Source organism: Typopeltis vanoorti, chromosome 3, assembly GCF_054136105.1.
Source record: "Typopeltis vanoorti isolate ZY-2024b chromosome 3, IOZ_Tvanoo_1.0, whole genome shotgun sequence".
Taxonomy (NCBI): domain Eukaryota; kingdom Metazoa; phylum Arthropoda; class Arachnida; order Uropygi; family Thelyphonidae; genus Typopeltis; species Typopeltis vanoorti.
In genome coordinates, this window is record NC_143551.1 from 71707314 (window position 1) to 71725655 (window position 18342).

At 35.9% G+C, this 18342-nt stretch overlaps 1 protein-coding gene across 1 annotated transcript; it reads right to left on the reverse strand.

Moving 5' to 3' along the window:
* Positions 1–224: 224 nt before the first annotated feature.
* Positions 225–4483, reverse strand: LOC150108257 (venom protein 302-like). The gene is made up of 4 exons (XM_090415705.1): positions 4445–4483; positions 2153–2206; positions 903–1011; positions 225–437 (listed from the first exon to the last, which is right to left on the reverse strand). Exons 1-4 carry the CDS (start codon positions 4447–4449, stop codon positions 288–290), a joined length of 318 nt encoding a protein of 105 aa, XP_090271831.1. The 5' UTR covers positions 4450–4483; the 3' UTR covers positions 225–287.
* Positions 4484–18342: the final 13859 nt, after the last annotated feature.

Genomic DNA, 18342 nt, shown 5'->3' on the forward strand with positions numbered 1-18342 from the left:
GAATATACACCCCAAATATTCATTTAAATTTGTAACACGATGAAATAGCTCCGCACCACAACGGACAACTGCGAATAAAAACGCAGTACAGTCCACTAGCAAAATAACAATCCTGATATTTCTCCATAAACGAATAAAAGTGCATTGAAATGTGAGTGTTTTGCAAGAAACTTTAAAAAAATATGGCAGCTATGAAGAACTGTTTATTATTGACCTGTAAAATTCTAGCTTAGTTTCAGAACATCCAGGGCTTCAGTCTTTTTGGAATACGCTTTGTTATAAGGCATTCACAGAGTTGAAATTTTTTTACATATTCCTTCTGCGTTCAATTTGATACCTTCACCACTTGGAGTAGATGGTAGTTCTGTTACACATACAAGACAATCTCCGCATTTTCCAAACATATCCCAAAGACCTCCGCATATCTCGCCCTCGGCCTGAAAGAAAATAAAGTTGAAATAAATAAAAAGAGAGGTAGAGGGGGGGGGGATTAAAAGATTGGAAAATAATCATAAATAGCTTAATAATGACAGAACTGATATTTTTCAACGAGTTTTAATGTGCAATCAACCCAAACTGCAAGAAATATATTTAAATGTGCAAAAATATGTTATGTAAAAAATTAATAGAGCACATACTAAACAAGAAAAGACTATTATTAAAAGTGCTATTAAAACAAGACCACTATAGGGTTTAATTTTTATATTTCTTATTTTATTTAACAAAAGGTGTGAGATATAAAAGAAAAAAGTCATAATGACCTCATAATTAAGAAAATTTTCATAATCTTTTTAAATTTTTACTTCCTTTAAATATGATTACTTAAAATAAGCTTAAGCACAGTTTCCAGAATAAAAAAAACTAACGTTAGGAGCAATAGCCGCAATGAATACTTTACATACTTGGGCACATACTGTGCAGCAGTCGCAGATGTCTAGAGTTGTGCCTGCGGGACAGTTTTCAGGAGGAGCAGGACAGCCTTTGCATGGTATGCATAATAGCGACTGGGTGCTAATATAAAAGGAATACAGATGTCGATAATTACAGTACACAAGGAAACAAAGATGTAGAGCATAACACACACACACACACACACACACACACACACAGATTTCTCATATTAAAGCAAACCAAGCAGCATAAAGCACCAGTATTGCAACACATATTGCAACATATTCTACAAATAACTCTTCACACAATACATCGCTTACATACATATCAGACCATATATAGCATGTTATTACAATAACTTAACTTGACTTTCGTCTAGTTGTCAAATCGTGAAGTTTCTGAAGATAAAATCCTTCGAGGTTTTGTATGAGAACGGTTTTCTTATCTTCAATCGAGAGGTTGCCTGTTGATGGCATTTAAAGATACATGTACATGCTCTTTCAAATCATGTCTAGGAAACGTGCATGTACATGAATCGTTCTGAATGGAAAAATGAGGCTCATTTCTGGGAAAAAATGACGACCCTCAAATTTATTTTTAAACCATTCTTTCAGTAACCAATCCTCAACGCACTCGTGAACTATGCAATGGCTATTGTTCAACGAATGCATCTCTGATCATCCAAAAATTAAATGCTCCATTAAATCGTTAAAGGAAGGTGAGTTTCCAATCGAATTCTGGTTTCTAAGTCGTAATACAGCATAGGTCATACGTCTATCTGAATGTGGAATTAATCGAGTGCTGAATAATAATGAAATTAGTAGTCGCTATTAATATTAACATAGTCAAAGTATAGAGGTGTTAATGTTTATTTGTTTTCTGGATATGCCACATGAGCAATTCTTAGTCTTGGTACAAAATGATACGAAGGAATTCAGAAACTAAAATTTATTTAACATAACCCAAAACTGAAATAACTTAAAAAAAACATTTTGCAACAAATACTGAATTTCATTAAAATCCGTCAAGCTAAACCATGGATGGCATTTTTATTTCTCAACATATGAATAAACTAGCCTCAACTAGTGCTTATTCATAGTTACAAAATAAAAACTTAATTTCTGCCTTCTAACTATTAAAATCTCTCTCTCTCTCTCTCTCTCTTTCTCTCTTCATTTTGGAATTATTATTAAAGAAGAATGAATGAAGAACACTTGCCCATCATTTAAAATAGGGAATTTGTCTTTTACATATTACTCACCTTCGAAGATGGACGAAAACCAAAAACATGCAACATACTAACACTGTCTTCTTCCTGTAATAAGAATTTTTAAAAAATGACAACATTAATCCACTTAAAATGTAAAATACTACTACTACTACTACTGCTACTGCTACTACTACTACTACTACTACTACTAATAATAATAATAATAATAATCACTTTAAGGTTTGTATCGTAAAGTGGCTGTCTCTCTTTCACTGTCTCCTTTGATTCTCCCCCCCCCCAATCTTTTCTCTCATCAGCCAAGTAACTTGATATTCTAAAACCTGCTATTGCTTATATGATAGCAATTAATTAATGCTAACCGCTTTGTCTGCTGTAGCTGTAAATTGCATTTTCCTCCTGAGTTTTCGTGAGGAAAAACCCTATAAGACTGACAAACTCATCTTCACCTCAAATGTCTCGATAAAGGTTCTTCTTGTCATAGACAGGATTCAAACCCAGGTCTTTCCGAATAATTGTTTCGTCTACATCGACTGATATACGGAGAATGTGGCTCATTTGAGGTTGATTAAAGATATCTTTCTTTAATTACTCAAATAACATCCAGAAAACTCTTTGGAATAGAAACAGATTATCCGTGTTAAAGCATGTGTTCCAACTGTATGCATGTTTTTAAATGAATAAAAATCTAAGTGGATATTTCTGCAAGGAGATTAAATCACAGACTTTGTCATGTAAGTTTTTCATGGCAGTATTCATAACAGTGGGTGGCTCACAGTAAAAACAACACTAAAAGAAGAAACAACTATTGTTTCTTCTTTTAATTAATTTTACTTTCTAATGTTTCTCAACTGTTTTCTTAACCAGCATCATCAGAGCTCAAATTACAACTGTGGTGACACACAGCGCTCAGTTAGAATGTTACAGAAACAATTCAAATTGCGACTAAAAAGCAACCAATGATCTAGGAGGAGTCCTCTACGTAGGCTCATTTTAGGAGATTATTTTCCCCAAAAAAGTGATGCTAGGTCTGATAAGTGCGTACTATTTTGTTCTTAGAATGACTGTCTTCTCCCAGATCTGTAGCAAATTAATTCAGCCATAATTATCCAGGGTAGAGGACTGCTTCATGACTGATGCCGATTCTAAAAACACTCTCATACTTGTAGCGACTTCTGTTTAACAGAGTTGTTTTCTTCCATTTAACTCCAGGACTTGGTCTGTCACTCGTGACGGGACTTGAGATGATCGCAAACGTAGTTCTTTTGTTCTTCAATTTTTTATTTAATACCTCATTAGGAGGTTGAGCCCTCCTAATGAGGGATTAACTATGAATTTATGATTATAAATCCTTGAGTGTTCACGGACCTGATTGACTGTTTTGAGCGACGAAAACTCTCAGTTTGCAGGTGTACACCCCACCCGCTAACTCCGTATTAGACCGTACTTTATTCTATATACCGATGTTACAGATTACCAGTCTGGCCCATGCAGGCCATGCTATAGGCACGAAAGGACGTGTTGACGGTTATTCAAAACGGTGAAGCCCTGTTTTGAATAACCATCAACACGTCCTTTCTAACGCCTTAGCGCAGTAATACGCATATTTTGATTAAAAGGTCAAACAAGCAAGTAACTAAATGAAATGGGAACTTCTAATATAGATTTAAATATCGATTTAAAGAAAAAATGGTTAATTACTAAAATAAAGAGTAATGAAAGTTTAATAAAAAAAACTTCACTAGAGATTTATTGGTTCCATTTATTGGTCCGTTTACAAAAAGTTTCACTGCTGGTCTCTGAGGAGAACTAACCAGTTCGAAAATGCTGTCAGGCCAGTGAAACCTTGTCAAAAATGGACGCTTGGGTAAGCGATTATGTGTTCTATATGGTCCGCGCTAGGACAACTCGTAAATGCCGGCGAGTATATTCCCGTAAGCTCTCTGGTCAAATTTCGTACAAAACTTTCATACTTTCTACATTCAGCTTTGAAATAATGGTGGATTTAATATCCACTTGATTTATATCAAATATCGTTAATATTCATTTTGTAAATAACTGATCCACTGCTTAAGATAATCGTGATCGACATTCTTCAGCAATTAAAGGAAATTTGCTTTCGTAAATATTGGTTATGGTAAAAACAATAACATCGACGACAAAAAGCCTGAAAACCTAAAAGCAAAAGTTGAAATAATGATAGGATCTAAGGTTAAAATGGATTATTTTGAAAGAGAATATTTCGAAGATTGCAATCGAGTTCTTTTAATAACATAAAAATATAAATATTTAAATCAATTAAACGTTAATAATTATATTACTTACTGCATTTTCAAATCTTTATCTTCTGATGCGTTATTTTGCTGTAGTCTATAGCTCTCGTCTGCAGATAGAGCTATCGCGAGCTGTAGTCACAGCTATGTGTAGTGGTAGCTACAGTTCTACACGTAGCTTTGATGTTCAGCTCTGCAACGTGTATCCTGTATGTGCAGTCCTGTCAAACAGGATACACGTTGTACAGAAAGTAGAGGTGAATCCTTTTTGCGGGATCCGTCATTAGACCGCTGCAGATTTTTAGAATTTAGTAACGGGAATATATGAAATAAAAATATGTGAAATAAAATAAATAAATAAATAAATAAATAAATATATATATATATATATATATATATATATATATATATATATATAAAATTAAATTCTTAAAACGTGTAAAAAAACCCGCTTACGCCTTTTAAACCTGAAAGAAGAAATTTTCAGTCAAGATTAAATATTTAATGTTTATTTTTTTCCTTAGTGTCGGTATTAAAACAATATGATGAAAAGATATGAAAAGAGTTATGTAACGTTAGTTTCGTAATCGCAGTTAAGATATTATTGATGTTATCGACTGAATTTGTGTACACTGCTTGTTTATTATTATTATTATTATTATTATTATTATTATTATTATTATTATTATTATTATTATTATCATTCACAACAACGGAAATATCGCTGAAACAAATATGCAACACGACATCAATCAAATCACTAACTGGTTAACTGAAGACGGCATACATATAAACCCTGGAAAAACAAAGCTAATGATATTCAAAAACCCCGAAATCCTGCCCATAGGAACTAACTACCTCACTATCCGACATTCATCTTCCTATGCACAAAGCGCAGAACCTAAATTAACAACCATCACACAGGTGAAAACAACACTCTACCTCGGACTTCACTTCGATGCTGATCAAAGTTGGAATAGCCATATAAACTACCGACACACCAAGCTTAGGATAATAGCAAGCAAACTATACCGATTAAAAGACATAGCTCCAACCCACATAAAAATACTAATCTATAAAGCATTATGTGAAAACATTTTAATATACGCAATCACATCATACGCATTCTGCGCAGACTACAGACTTAACAGGCTACAATGGTTGCAAGATAAAATGGTAAAACTGAAATTCTGGGAACAACCCACACTTATGCAGGCAGCACGGACACAACACAAAATATTTAAGGTGAAACACTTTTGCCACTACACAGTCATGTTAAAACACTGCTACAGCCCAACCTATAGAGTAACCAGAAACATATCAGATAACAAGACCACAGTCAACAAACTACATAACATATAAGCACAACAATCACTACGGCAAAGCCATCCGAAACTTCTTCATACCTGACATGATAAACAAACTGCCGTTCGACAACAGAAACCTAGGAACATACAGAGAGCTGAAACAGGCGCTATATAAATATTATAGCGAGAATAAAAATTAGAGCAATTCCTCTTTCTCTCCCCCCCCCACATGCACGCACGCACGCACACAAACCTATGACAAACCCCCCTCTCAAATACCATCACTACAAGAACACAAACAAACAAACAAACACACCATGTCTAAAATCAACCCTACTTGCAAAAAAAAAAAAAGAAAAAAACGTTAAACTGTAATAGCAGTTGAAGTCTTCCAAACACATACCAACAAACAGTAAAATCGACACCTGACTTGCGACCAGTATAGGAACATAACCACGAAACCATCGCCATCTATCATCTATTATCTTCCTCAGACAAGCTCTGCTAAGCTTCGAGGAAGAAATCAGAAATGCCTCCCACAGAAAAAATATAATACATTATACAGAAAAAAAAATAATTACTATTATTTAAAAATATTATTAACTTGCAAGTATCTGTTATTCCCAATTGTAATGTATTATAATTATTATTGTATCTATGTATGTAATTTTTCTGAGACATAATAAAATATTTAAACGTGAAAAAAATTATTATTATTATTATTATTATTATTATTATTATTATTCGTGTGAGGAGATAGAGGCAGAACTATCAACTGACCACCACCTTGTTGTCTGCATTCTACGGCTTCAGAAACCAGATGCTACCATCAACGCTGGTAGGCCTACGCAGCTATACCGCGTGAAAAGGTGGCACTGGAAAATGAAGCTGTGAGGAAGAATTTAGCAGATGACATTTCCTCCAAGTTCAAAGAGATTCCCAAGCATACTGCAGATGTTGAGGAGGAGCGGGAGCTGTTCAGAACTGCTGTCACTGCCTCTGAACTCTCATGCTGTTGCAGAAAAATTGCTCGCCTTGCGACAAGCTGTGAGAAAAGGACACCTTGGTGGAACCAAGAGCTCCAAAAAGCTGTCCGGGCAAAATAAAAAAGGAGGCCTTCCTAACATACATGGCTTATGGTCACCTGAGAAGCGTTTCCGGTACACTGAGGCACGAAATGCTGCTGCAGAGGCAGTAAAGACAGCAGAGCAGAAGGCTTGGGAATCCTCTGGAGAAGATTTAGACTCATCCTATGCAAATGCGGACAAAGTATTCTGGCAGACCATCCGCCACCTTCGAGGAAGGAAATCGTGCACAGCAAGGGCAGTTAAGGCCTCTGATGGTGCACTTTTAACAACCGAGAAGGATATCCTCCACAGATGGAGGGAATACTTTGAGAGACTTCTTAACCCAGGTGGTCCAGCATTTGTAGACATCCAAGAGGTGCAGATCGGAGCGATGACTAGTCTCACAGCAGACGAGGTCCATTTAGGAATAAAATAGCTAAAATTTTATGGCTAAATTCTGCGAAATGTTAAAACCCTTAAATCTAGATGGGGCTCTCTGGCGGACTCCAGTGTGTCAGGCTGCTTGTATATCTGAGCGAGCACCAAAGCAATGGCAGACAAATACAAATCTTCACGAACGAGAGACCAGAGAGATTGCAGCAGCTGTCGTGGCATCTCTCTGCTCAGCCTTCCTGGGAAAGTATATACTAGGTGCTTGGAAAGAAGGTGCAGGAGCATAGTTGAGTCAAAGTTCCAGGAAGAACAATGTGGCTTTCGTCTTGGTAAAACACAACTGACCAAATCTTCAATTTAAAGAAAGTCTTGCAGAAATCTTGGGAATATGCCAAGAATGTCCACACATGTTTTGTGAACTTGAGGAAGGCATATGACAGGGTTCCTCGGGATAAGCTTTGGCGAATAGTACAGAAGTATTGAGAGGATGGCCAACTATTAGCTGCCATCAAGTCGCTGTATGAATGCCCAGAGTTTTGGGTCGGGATAAACAGCACAAAGTCTGAACCCTTCACAGTCTCTGTTGGCCTCCGCCAAGGGTGTGTTCTGTCACCCCTCATTTTCATAATATTTATGGACTGGATTGATAGGCACAGCCGAGGCAGTGAGTGTATCAGAATTGGAAGATGAAGTAGTAACGGACGCCTGCTTTTTGAAGATGACCTAGTTCTGCTTAGCTCTGTCACAGATGACCTCCAGCGGACCCTGGATAGGTTTGTGGCTGTTTGTGCAGAAGCTAGAATGAAGATCAGTGTGGCCAAAACTGGAACATTTGTGGTCTCAAGACAACCATTCCAGTGCACTCTAACATGTGAGTGGAGTCCCACTTAGGCAGGTGGAGAAGTTTAAATACCTTGGGTCCATATTCACGAGTGATGTAAATTGGGACGTAAAGTTAGATACTCGAATTAGCAAGCTCACTATTGTGGGAGCTTGTCCGTTCGGTAGTATTGAAGCGGAAGTTAAGCCAGAAGGCAAAGCTGGCTGTCTTTAATACAATCTATGTCCCCGTCCTCAGCTATGGTCTTGAGAGTTGGGTAATGACTGAAAGAATGCGGACACAAATCCAAACGGCTGAAATGAGGTTCCTTCGAAGGGTAGCGGGGCTGACAAGACTCGACAGGGTAAGGAACTCTGTAATTCGGGAAACCCTCAATACTCAGCTGTTGCTTCTCCGTGTTGAGAGACCACAGTTACGTCGGTACGGGCACCTGGTCAGGATGCCCAAAAGAGGCTTCTATAGCAGGCCCTCTTTGCAAGCCAGTAGGTAGGAGGCCACGTGGAAGGCCAAGCACTCGCTGAACAGATTATATCTAAAAGCTTGGGTGGAGACGTTTAGGAGTCCCATCAAAACACCTGAGTTTGGTGGTGGAAGATGTAACCAATGGAAGTTCCTCTTGCAACTGCTGACCCCACATCCAGGTTAGGAAAGGTGGGCCTTGAAGATGAATCAAAAATGAATGAATTATTATTATTATTATCTAAGACCTCCAGAGAGTGAAGGACGCATCGAGGGAGGATGTGTATTACGCAACCCAGCTATCATATCTTCCCTTGAATTCATTTACACTAGATGCACTCACTACCCCTAAGGGCAAATTATTCCACTCACTCACTCACTGTTCTCTGGGAGAAAAACCTAGCTCTTATCCATTTCTTGACTGAGAACAACCTTAACTTCTATGGAAGACCCCGTGTTCTCTCCCCGCCTTCCTTGTAACGAAACATTTCATGATTTGAAATGCTATGACATCCATTCAAAAGTTTATAGACCTCCATCATATCACCCCTCTTTTTCCTGTTAACCAGAGTCTGCGATCTGTCCTAATAATCTAAATCCATAATCCGGATATAATCTTTGCTCCCTTTCCACAGCTTCTTTATCCCCTTGGAACCCAAGAATCCAAATCTGTGCACAATAATCCAAGTGTGGTCTTATGAAAGCCCTATAAAGAGCCCTATAAACTTTATTCACCAATACACCAAAATCCCTTGCCTCTACAGTTTCTTGTAGCATAACCCCGCTAATATAATATGCCGCTGGAGCTCTAATCGCGCCAAAGTGAATAACTTTACACTTATTAACATTGAACTGACAGCCATTTTCTTTTCCTCATATTTCCCGTCTATTGAAGTCATTTTGTGATTGCTGGATATCAGTAGCATCCTTGATTGCCCTGACTATCTTCGCATCATCAGCAAACAATTGCAAATCTGATGACAGATCCAGTTTGATGCCATTAATGTATAGGTTGAACATTAATAGCCAAGAACTAAACCCTGAGGTACACCACTGGTTACCATTAATCAGGCAGATTCACACCCACTGTATATATATATATATATATATTTCAAAAAATAGATTTAATGACTCCAAGACCGAGATTAAATCTAAGTCATTAAATCTATTTTTTGAAATGTATAACAACCGAGTAAAAACTAATCGCCACATATATATATATATATATATATATATATATATATATATATATATATATATATATATATATATATATATATATATATATATATATATACCACGTTTTGGTATCTGTCTGTCAACCATCCTCTGATCCAAGTCAATAGATTATATTCCAATCCAAAATTTTCCGATTTACGCATCAGTCTATTGTGTGGAATCCCATCAAATGCCTCAGAAAATCCAACATTATCATAGTGTATCCATTCCCTTTATCCAACTCGGCCGCAACATTTTTATAAAATATGAGCAAATTGCTAAAACAAGACTTTCCTTAATAAACCCACGCTGTTCCCTGAAGAGTACAGCGTGTTTCTCTACCCATTTCTGCATGCGAGTTCTTACCAACTTCTCTAAAATCTTCACTACACATCAGAGATTCTAATAAGTCGGTAGTTAGACACATCAGTTTTTGCACCACCCTTGTGCAATGGAATTATCATACATTCTTTCTATTCCCGTGGTTTCATTCCCAGGGCCGCATTTATAGTTTTGGAGGCCCAAGGCAAAACATCATTATGAGGCCTCAAAAATAAGCACTTGTTTTCCTTTATTGAATATAAAAGTCAAAATTTCCATAAGAACTAATTTTAATAACACATTACAACATAGGTATACATATATTTGCATTTTAGAAAAGTATAAAAAGAAATCAGTTCAAATTTAAAAATAAATTAATAGCTAAATTTTTTCTGGCTTTCTTTTTAACAAATATATCTATAATGTCATCATAATTAATCGAGTCCATTATATCTTATTGAATGCATAATCACGACAAGTCACTTGTTTTATTTTGGTGCAAGTTGCTTCTTAAATAATTTTTTATTCGTTTCAACACTGAAAATGAGCGTTCAGCACTTGTATTTGAAATAGACATCGTCAAAAATATTTTTTAATTTGTTTCTACGTTCGGAAAAGTAGACCTTAACCCATCGTTTATAAATTTGTACATATTTTAATTGAAGAATTTTCTTCCTTTATCATTATTAAAAATTGCTTAACTTCATCAGCAAATTTTTCTGGATCAATATCTGTCCCACAAGTTTGTAAAATTTTATTAATACTAGTCTTGTACTTCTCTTGATCTATATCTTCTTACTTCAAAAAAAATGTCAAACATATCTAATATGCCGAAATAGCTTTTTGTTCTTTCATTAATTTCCAAAATTAGCTTATCGCAAATGACATTAAAAGTGTTCACAGCGAAATTTTTAAATTTAAATTTTTTCTCATCTGTTAATAAATTGGCTTCTTCATTTACCGCAGCAAAACTATTTCTTATGTCTAAAATAAAACCAACTAAAGACTGTAACAAATTATTAGTTAAAACAAATCCACATCGGGATCTTGTAGATATTTACTAGTAGCACGTATTCGTTGTAAATTTTTGTCCACACAACTGCTACAATTGCTAATGAAGGGGATACAATTGACAATTGACATTTATTCTTTAAGGGTGAAGCAAAATGCTTTTCGTATTCCCCGCTATCTCTCGTGGTTACAGTGAGGGTAATATTTACGAGCAGTTTGCTCGCCCTGAATGGGCATGGAGATTATGTATCGCTATAGGAGGCTAATATAGTTTTTGGTCTTCTATATTTGAATATGTCCGTTGGCTCGTATGCTGCAGCTTGTTGAACCAAACCGTTGGGATGTGTGGACGTCTTTAGAAAAAATTTGGAAGCTAAGGATTGTAGATAAGAGAGAATATAGGGAATATTTGTGTCTCTGTGGAGTTGGCTGTTTCTAACATACCACGGGGCGTTCAAAATCATTCTCAGGCACTTGTTCTGCACTCGCTGTATTTTGATAATGTTAGCATTAGAGGTGTGGCTCCAGGCCGGAGAGGCATAGCTGATTATAGGACGAATCGTCATCTGGTATAGCTGCAATTTGATTCTGTTGCTGAGTTTGCTATTTCTGTTAATTAGCGGGTAGATCTGAGCTATGGCTTTAGATGCTTTTACACATGCAGACTTGATATGTTGGTTGAAAGATAGCTTTTTGTCGAGAATCACACCCAGGTAATTTGTTTCTTTCTGCCAGGGAATTTTAGTATTGAATAGTAACACATCTCCTGCAGGAGACATTGGCCTTTTTGAGAAAAGAACCACTGAGCTTTTCAGGGGGTTGACTTCCAATCTCCACTTGGAGAACCAACCCTCCAGCTTTAGAAGATTTTCTTGAAGCTTTCTAGTAACGAAGTGGGGTCTGAGAGATAAGGGGATACAAATAACACAACTCTTACTTACATACCATCACTATACGAATACCATAAAGGTTTGCTTGTATATTATAACACAGAATGAAAGCCAAAAGGCGATTTTTCTGGCAACCTTAATAATAATGAAGGAAATACAAATCCCTTGATGTTTTTCTGCCAGTAAGCGAAACTCTACGAACTAGGACTAAGATCTATGAGTTTCATACCTACACACTGATGAGACCTCAAAAAAGGTTGAAACCAGTCTGGATAGTAACCTCTCCTCATAATGTAATTACAGTATTACATGCCCTAGGGGCTGTGGGTTTACATTATGAGAAAATATCAAGGATAGTGAGGGATCTTGCTCCACCTTTGATACGAGTTGCCTTGGTGTTGTACTATCAAGTTGTTACTTACACTCGGATTTGCCGATAGTTTTTCGGTATGAAACTCACAGATCTTAGTCCTAGTTCTTAGAGTTTCACTAACTGGCAGATAATCATCAAAGGATTTGCATCCCTTCATTATTATTAAGGTTGCCAGAAAAATAGCCTTTTGGCTTTCACTCTATGTTAAAATTGCTGTTTCTGGTTTCTCAAAATGTTCAGCCAATGATGAGCTTTCTAATTTAGAAATAGATTCCTCATGGGGAGAAATGAATAACTCAAGTAATGCGTCTTCAATTTGTTTATATCCACGTTTCACGTGGATATATTGATATATATCCGTGGATATAGTGAAATATATCCATTTGGATATAAACGGGGATATATTTCACTAAGAGAAATATATCCCCGTTTACATCCAAAATCTTTCTGCGAATGATTTCAATTGCAGTGTTGATTGTTGATTTTGAGAACGTGGATTTTGTTTGACAAGCTTCGTTGACAAGCATCATAGTCTACAAAAATTCTGAATACCGAAAAAATATTAAAAGATATGGTAATAATTTAGTATGAAGATAAATGTTTTTTTATAAAAAGAAAAGAAATGAATTTAAATGTAATCAAATTAAGCTTGCTAATCAGGATAAAAATAGGAACTTCTTCAACCGTAAAGTTCAGATATTCTCACTAAAAATACAAATTTTGAATTTACGGTAATAAAAATTGTAGCAAAAATCATTATATTTTTGGAATTACAACATGGATCAAAATATAAATATAAAACGTTTCAGTTTGCAGTAACATGCATAGTATGTCTCCCTAGTTGATAGAATGGTTAACGTATCTGGTTTTCAGGAAAGGTAAATAAATTTTGTCACCTAGTGCGAGTCCACCTTACTGGAGGCAATCAATAGTAAGGATAACTTGCTATGCTCGCTAACATCCACCTCCCAAAAAGAAAGTGCACATATGTTATCTAGCAGTGTGTGTGTGTGTGTGTGTGTGTGTGTGTGTGTGTGTGTGTGTGTGTGTGTGTGTGTGTGTGTGTGTGTGTGTGTGTGTGTGTGTGTGTGTGTGTGTGACAATTTTGGGAGGTGGGAGTTAGCCATTAAAGGCGAATTAATTCTGTTATGAAAATTTTGGAAATAAAATTTCATTTTGACGCATGCACCTACACATGTTTCGAAAGATAAAGTGTTAGGAAAATGTCGCTACTTCAAAACTGCCGCATAATATCGAAATTAGCCGGAAATGTGTACATAACAGTTGACTTCGTAACTGCCGTTTATTTCGATTTGTAGGGAGTGATTGGGGGAAACCAAGAAAGTTGAAATGCAAAAACCTACAGATTACGTTTATTAAAATTATGCATTACATGATATGATTCAACATTTACATATGATTCTCTATAAAGCAAAATTTAAAAGTGAGAACCTTCGCGCAATCTGTGAACCAACCTTCGAACTAAGATTATGAATAAAAAAGAAAACTTAATTTGGAACAGACGGAGGCTGTATTCATTTTTAGATTCGCATTTTCATGAATTTATAAAATAATGCTTTGAGAAAAATAATTATCTTCAATCAAGTTCTTGGAGAATTTTAAAATGTATTGGCGATTAAAATAATTAGCAAAAAAATTGATAGACATTGATCTTCCAAAGTGATACAATATGAAGTGAAGAAAGTATGAAAGGATTTCTTATTTTGCGCTGGCATTAAAAACTATAATTATACGATAAAAACAAGCAGCAAAATGAATATAACTCATAGGTATTTAGTCCGATATAGCTTAGATTCCGGTTACCGAGCAAACGGCAAGCAACTGCATTTCTTGATGTAGGCAACTGAACGCAGCTACTGCGTACGTCAAGTAATCTAGCGAAGTGTTCTTTTTAGCGTGAAGGATTATTGTCCCTTCTAATTGACATGACGGTCAAACTACACTTCTTATTAATGTTCTTTCAGCAGGTGGATAGAATATTATCCAGTTTTACTGGACGTGTATATACGTCCAGCAAAGAAATGGGACGCTTACATACATGAATTGTATGGAATACAGAGTTCCTGTTAGTTTTATATTCTAAGGAAAGAACAATGTATTTCAAATGGAAGCGGGAGGTCTCACAAATTTTTCAGCGGCCTCTAGTTATTATATTATGAATTTAATATTTAAAAATAAGTATTTTATTTTGCAACTATAGCTATGCTGTTTGTTTATTGTTCTTTGTGAGGAGTAAGTTTAAAATGTGGCCCCATACAGAGTGAGGCCCCCAGCTTCCGCTTCATGCACCTAATTGTAAATTCGCCCCTGATCATTCTTGAACTGAGACTCAAGTTATACAAATGTGTGAGAGGCCCAGCCAATTCAGTTGAACATTCCTTTAGCAAACTGGCTGATATTCCATTTGTCCCTATTGAGAAATTCTTATCCACGTTATTCAAGAGCTGTTTAACCTCATTTTCATTAACCTCTAACTCTTCACCCAACGTAGCAGTAGTAATGTGCACCATGCTACATACACCTGGTTGATATATTTTAGCAAAGTGGGCACTCATTAACTGAATAATCTCCTTAGCTTCAGACACTCGTGTACCATCTACATGCAATAAAGTTATTCTTCAGCATTCGTTTGCTACATAATGTTAAAATTCTTTTGGATTGCCTTTAGTTTGCATGGCCAATTTCTTTTCATAATCCGATTTAGCTTTTCTCACATTACTCGTTACTTTTCTGGCCTGAGCTTTATATATTTCATAACTTCTCTCACTTTTATTCTCACGATATTCTTTCCACATCATGTTCTTCTTGTGGATCTCTGGCTTAATAAGGCTGAACATCCATTTCACTCCCAACCTATTCATTCTTCGAACAATAGGGATACATTGGAATACCGCCTCATTTAAGCACTATTTCAAAGATTACCATGCATTGCTAACATTTTTTCCGTGATACCATGGAACCAAAGACAGTATTCTTCTAAGTTGATCATAATTTCCAGCTTTGTAGTCCAGTATGTAGCCTGTTCTATTCGGAGCTTCAATACAAGTAGATACTTCATAAGAAAGAACCGCATGATCGCTGTCACCAATTAGTGGTAAAATAGCCATATTCTTCACAGAGATCCCTTCTGACGCTATGCGCAAATCCAACACTCTTTGACCTCGATTTCCTTTTTTCACATGTGCTTGAGAAAGTTGTCTCGCAACAATTCAATAAATTCTTGTTCTTTCTTATCATGAGATTTCTCTTCTACCCAATCAATGTTTGGAAAATGAAAGTCACCCATAATGATCATTCGCTTGGTACCCATAAGGCTAAATTGGCAATCCATTTCTTCGTCCCCTGCAACTGAACCGGCAGGTCTGTAGCAACATCCCGCCATATATTTCATTCTGTTAACGTCCACTTCACACCAGATAGTCTCAAACTCATCGCTATGGGACATTGTTACCATCATTGTTTTCCTGTATTTCTACCCTAATTGGATTAAATTCATCTGATATCATTAGTAGCACTCCTCCTCCTCTCCAATCCCTTCTGTCATTCCTAAAAATAGTATATCTGTTACACTCGATCCCACTTACCATATCTGATTTTGGTTTCACTAATGCGAACAATCTAAGGCCACATCGTATTCAATAAAGCAACAAACTCAACACCCTTTGTTTCTAATGCTCCTGGCATTTGTGTATAGACATGTAAGTGTAAGTAGATTATTTTCATTTTTTTTTTTTTGCTGTTGTTTTTCTCTTTACCTTCAGATTTAAGACTGAGGCATCAAAAGCATGTGCTAGGCTGGTAGATCATTACCTTATATGGTCGTCTGCCACACATTCTTTAATATCAAATAAGCTACGTATTTTTTCAATTATTTATACTATTTTATAGATAGTTTTGAATTCTGATGAAAATACAGGTATCGAGTAATTCTACTTTCTATAGCTAGGTTGTAGATAGGCATCTCCTGATCACTTACTAGTTATTTTGTATCACATACAATTTGCTAAAATGTATTTTATTAAATAAAATAATAATAATAAAATTGAATTTCCAAACAAAACCAAATAATAAAACATTTAAATCTTTACGAACAACAAGTCATTTATTTGCGTGTGACGATCATTAATGTAAACAATGTAAAAATAATAGCTGGATTATTTTCGTGGCAAATGTGTCCTCCAATAAGTATCATTTTTTCTGGTCATATTTAATGACGCAATAACAAATAGACCAAAGAAAGAAAGAAGGAGTACAATTACTTGACATCTTGACATATAATTGTATTTCAAAAATAACTGGGAGAAGAAAAGAAAGAATGCATTAATAATGGTAAAATATATTTAAAAATATAATCCTGTCCTTTTTCATGATAGACATTGGTAAAAATGAATACACTCGACTTCTTGATTAATGGACGTTTGCCTTTTGTGTTCTGTCTCCGCGATTCGCTATGAATATAGCAGCAAATTAATTTTACTGTTTTGTACTGCAATCATTTAAAATATTTTAGTTCGTTTTAGGCGTGCATAGACTGTTATGATGGTTCTTAAAATGTTTTCACATAATTCCATACAGATTAATGGTTTCATGTGGTTTATAAAGAGTTTATTGTGCAAATAACTTATATGGCTAATCCAGTTTTGAACAGCATCAAAGTGAAATCCTAGGTATCTTGTTTTTTTTTTCACCTGTGTGATGCTTGTAATTTCAGGATCAGCACTTTTTGTATAGGAGGATGAATGTCGGATGGTGAGATGCTTAGTGTTTTTGGATTGTGTCTGTGTGCTTCTGAACATCGTGAACTTTATTTTTTCAGAGTTTTCAGTGTGTAAGCCATTTTCGGTTAGCCAGATGGTAATCAGATTATTATTGACTTGAATATTTGTGTAGGCTGAGTTGGCATCATTATGGATGCGTCCATCCGTAGTGACGCCTACGGAGTCAACCATGAGTACCACCACTGTGGTGGGACTTGCAGTTGACTCTCTGCACTTCCACGTCAGTATAGTGTCGCTGATTGTTCACCTAAGATCGCTCAATTTGTCAACAGTTTGTCAAACAGATAGGTCTGTACCATGGCATCCTTTCTTTCACACGCCGTCAGTTCCCTTCTCGTAGACATTTCACACGACTCATTTGCACTAACTTGGAATCATTATATTCCTCCAATTCATTCCGACTTCAAGTACGTTGACGCGTAACATGGCACGATGCACTATGCCCATACGGGCGACCGGTGACTTCTGTCCAGTAGTATATATATCGTCTATTATTATCCAGGATTCGGCTTTCTCAAGAAAATTTTGGGTGTTTGATTTGAGAGGGATGTAGACAGAATTTAATATCTAAAAAAAAGTTATTTTGTTTGGTTTTGTTTACTTCACTGCGTATGTTGTCCTACATACTCTCATTTATAGCTTACACTTTTTTTCTGCTAACTTTTCTTGTTGAAGTTTATAATTCGAGAGCCTCGTTTAGTTTGTTCTGAAGTGCTGTATTGTTGTAAGTCTGGCCTTTGGTATGCTAAATTCTTGCTTATCTATGGATACTTCTGTTAACAGAAAAAATATCAATATTGTCTATATATTCCTTCAGATAAGCTTGAACGCTGTTAGTACGTATTTCGTATGCTTGTTACTGATGTAAGAATAGACACTTTTTCCCTTCGGAAACCTGCTTTTCCCACATGGTTATCGAGTTCAGAATGTTGCATTCCAGACTGATTGGGGTCTGCTTTCCAGGCCAGCCTGAAATGTAAAACGAATACAGTTTCACATTCATAAGATTTTAAATTAGCATATACTATAGAACTGAGTTTGTTTACATATCAATCCAACAAATATTATAATACCTATACTTAATTGCCCCTGGTGATAAACTAATTCTTTCCAATTATTTTATTTATTTTTTATTTTGTATGATCCAAAAAACATACTGTAAAAGCCCAGTTCAAACTTTTTTCAAATCTATTTGGACATCTAAAAATTGAGGCGATGTTCTCACGGCAGACAATTAAATTCATCTTGGGCATAGGACTCTAAGACGAGTC

Bases quoted from the DNA above. Each gene is read 5' to 3' on its own strand.
- LOC150108257 (XM_090415705.1), bottom strand. The intron at 1,012-2,152 runs GTGAGTAATATG...CTTTTATATTAG, and splicing joins GTTTTCGTCCATCTTCGAAG to CACCCAGTCGCTATTATGCA. The intron at 438-902 runs GTATGTAAAGTA...ATTTTCTTTCAG, and splicing joins GCTGCACAGTATGTGCCCAA to GCCGAGGGCGAGATATGCGG.